The sequence below is a fragment of the Apium graveolens genome, chromosome 6, assembly GCF_009905375.1.
Source record: "Apium graveolens cultivar Ventura chromosome 6, ASM990537v1, whole genome shotgun sequence".
Classification (NCBI taxonomy): domain Eukaryota; kingdom Viridiplantae; phylum Streptophyta; class Magnoliopsida; order Apiales; family Apiaceae; genus Apium; species Apium graveolens.
Window position 1 is genome coordinate 197,763,902 of NC_133652.1, and position 2,370 is coordinate 197,766,271.

A 2,370-nucleotide genomic window follows, 5' to 3' on the forward strand; every position below is an offset into this window, starting at 1 on the left:
GGTCCTTTCACACCTACCCGGACCGGGGACAAAAAATAACACCATTTTTCTACAAGCTAACCAAAATTCACTATTCTACTCCGGATTACTCATTTCACTAGTGATAATTTTGGTGGAAAACCGAAAAAATATGGTAAGAGTTTATTCAAAAGTTAAAAGGATGGGGTAATTTTGATGATAATTTGAAAAATTCGTAAAAAAATCCTGCTTGAAAATGTATCAAAAAATTAAAAGGCCTTCCTCTTGTCTCGTTTGTACGACATCGATAATTTCTTCTTTTTTCTAACAAATATTTTACGGTTTTATTTTTATGTGTACTTGATCATTTAACAATTGTAATTTTGATCTGAAAGAATTTAAAGAGTGAGATATTGTACCCGATTGAAAAGAAAGTAAAGAACATTAAACATTCAAATTATATATAAAGTTTCTTTTACATTTGACTTGGCACATACCGATAAGCTTTTAGGTACTTAATCTTTAAGTACTAGTTACCAATTCTTAAACAGGACCAATAATTTTACATGACGAAAGCATTTACTTATGAAAAAGAGAGTACACATTTCTGGGATCAAACATCCACATTACAGTTCTGAACTAACTCATACTTGATCCCTGGTCCAACTCCGAAACCGTTACTAGTCTTGCCTCCAAACGTTATATAAGCAGGACAATTCACATTCAGATGATACTTGCCTGATACAAATGTGCCCACCTTCCATCTTACTCGTCCGTAAACCTTGATATTGATCAACACAGTGCCAGCCATTTGATCTTGAGTCAATGAATCTCCAATATAAGGCGCAACTGGCACATTATTACCACTTAAAAACGGTGACCAAACGGATACATCTTTGTGGCCTTGGTACGATGCAGGAAGTAAAGTTGGTAGTGTGATTTGTTGGCTCCGGTACGTAGCGTATACGTCGAGTCGATCGTAGTATATTCCGATACGATTGTTAGGATTTCTGGAGGATAGAGAGATTTGGAAGTTTGAGGTAAGCATGTTAGTGGATGTGGAGATGTTGAAATTGTAAACAGTGGCGTCTTGGAGGATAAAATGAGGTTTCGTGGGACGTAAGATTAGCCATATGAGGAGTATAACGAACAGGACTAGGATTATAAAAGCTAATAATAAGGCGAACAAGCGACGATACAGCTTCTTTTTCTCTTCATCGTGATGTCCACAATCTTTTTCCGACATCGTGGTGGTCTTAGAAGTGGTAGTAGTTCGGTGAAATGTCAAGAGGGAGAAATGCAGGGGGGGAGGGTGTTTTAAGAGAATGTATGTAAAAATGGGAGTGGCTGGTTAAAAAAGGAAGCTTTAGGTTTGTTGGATGATGCATGGAGATTGCGGTTATGTAAAGAAAATAGATGTGCGTGAGTATGCTTTTTGGAGCTAGGGACCATATATATATATTATATATTTTGTTTTGTAATTCAAAGCATTAGCACTAAGCGTAACAAACAAACAATGTTGCTTAATTGTTGCTCCAAGTCTTAGATAAAATCTATTTGATTAATATATGGTTGGACACACAAACGGATGAATAACTTTCTTAATTACACTTAATAATGGTTTTACTTCTATTAAGTACGTCTGTTTTGACAGTAATACATTAAGAGTTAGGAGCTAGCTAGCGCGGGTTAGTGTCATTTGAAGGCAACCCTATACTGGTGGGTCTCATATATGATTCCAAACTTAGGATCATGAGATATTCAAGAACCTAATTGGGTCCTACTATGGAACAATATTATGAGGACTACTGTTTCAAGTAAACTAAGGTGGTGGGTCAGGGGATAGCTGTATATATAGGACATGCGGCATTGGTTTGTAGAGTAATTACCGAAGGTTTAATCGGGTTTTTGCTTAAAAAGATTATAAATGATAGTATATATGGTTCCTAGAATGATCCGGTCCGGACTTCTGTCTTCATCCAATCCCGCATACCACTAGTCCAGACTAGTGATTACCAGCGGCCCAATCCTTAGAAGCTCTAACATGTGAGGCACATGCCCAAACGCGTGATAGAGGCAACTGTCAATGATCAATCACGAGAATAATAATGGCACATTCCAGGAGATCCTTAGAACATTCATCAGCCATTCCCATCCCGACATGTGTAAGGTATCCACCCCAGTTAGGTGTCCTCCACTCCCAGAACCAACGACTATAATTCAAAGGTACCAATCCCTAAACTCTATCCTTGGGTTAAGAAAGGTTTTGGGTTAATCACCCTCTTACACTCATATATACACACAACCACCTTGCATTCCAATCTATCTTCATTTTCCCCAAAAGTGAGTTTTTACTCTAACACCGGAGGCGCCGCGAGACTCCAACCCCCCTTCCGGTGTTGTTTTGCAGAT

The 2,370-nt window shown here is 38.1% G+C and overlaps 1 protein-coding gene across 1 annotated transcript; it reads right to left on the reverse strand.

Moving 5' to 3' along the window:
- Positions 1–381: 381 nt before the first annotated feature.
- On the reverse strand, positions 382–1,380 carry LOC141667055 (NDR1/HIN1-like protein 1). Its single transcript, XM_074473390.1, has one exon. The coding sequence runs from the start codon at positions 1,202–1,204 to the stop codon at positions 572–574; it is 633 nt and encodes a 210-aa protein (XP_074329491.1). The 5' UTR covers positions 1,205–1,380; the 3' UTR covers positions 382–571.
- Positions 1,381–2,370: the final 990 nt, after the last annotated feature.

Coding starts and splice junctions, on each gene's coding strand:
- LOC141667055 (XM_074473390.1), bottom strand. CDS start 1,204: ATGTCGGAAAAAGATTGTGGACATCACGATGAAGAGAAAAAGAAGCTG.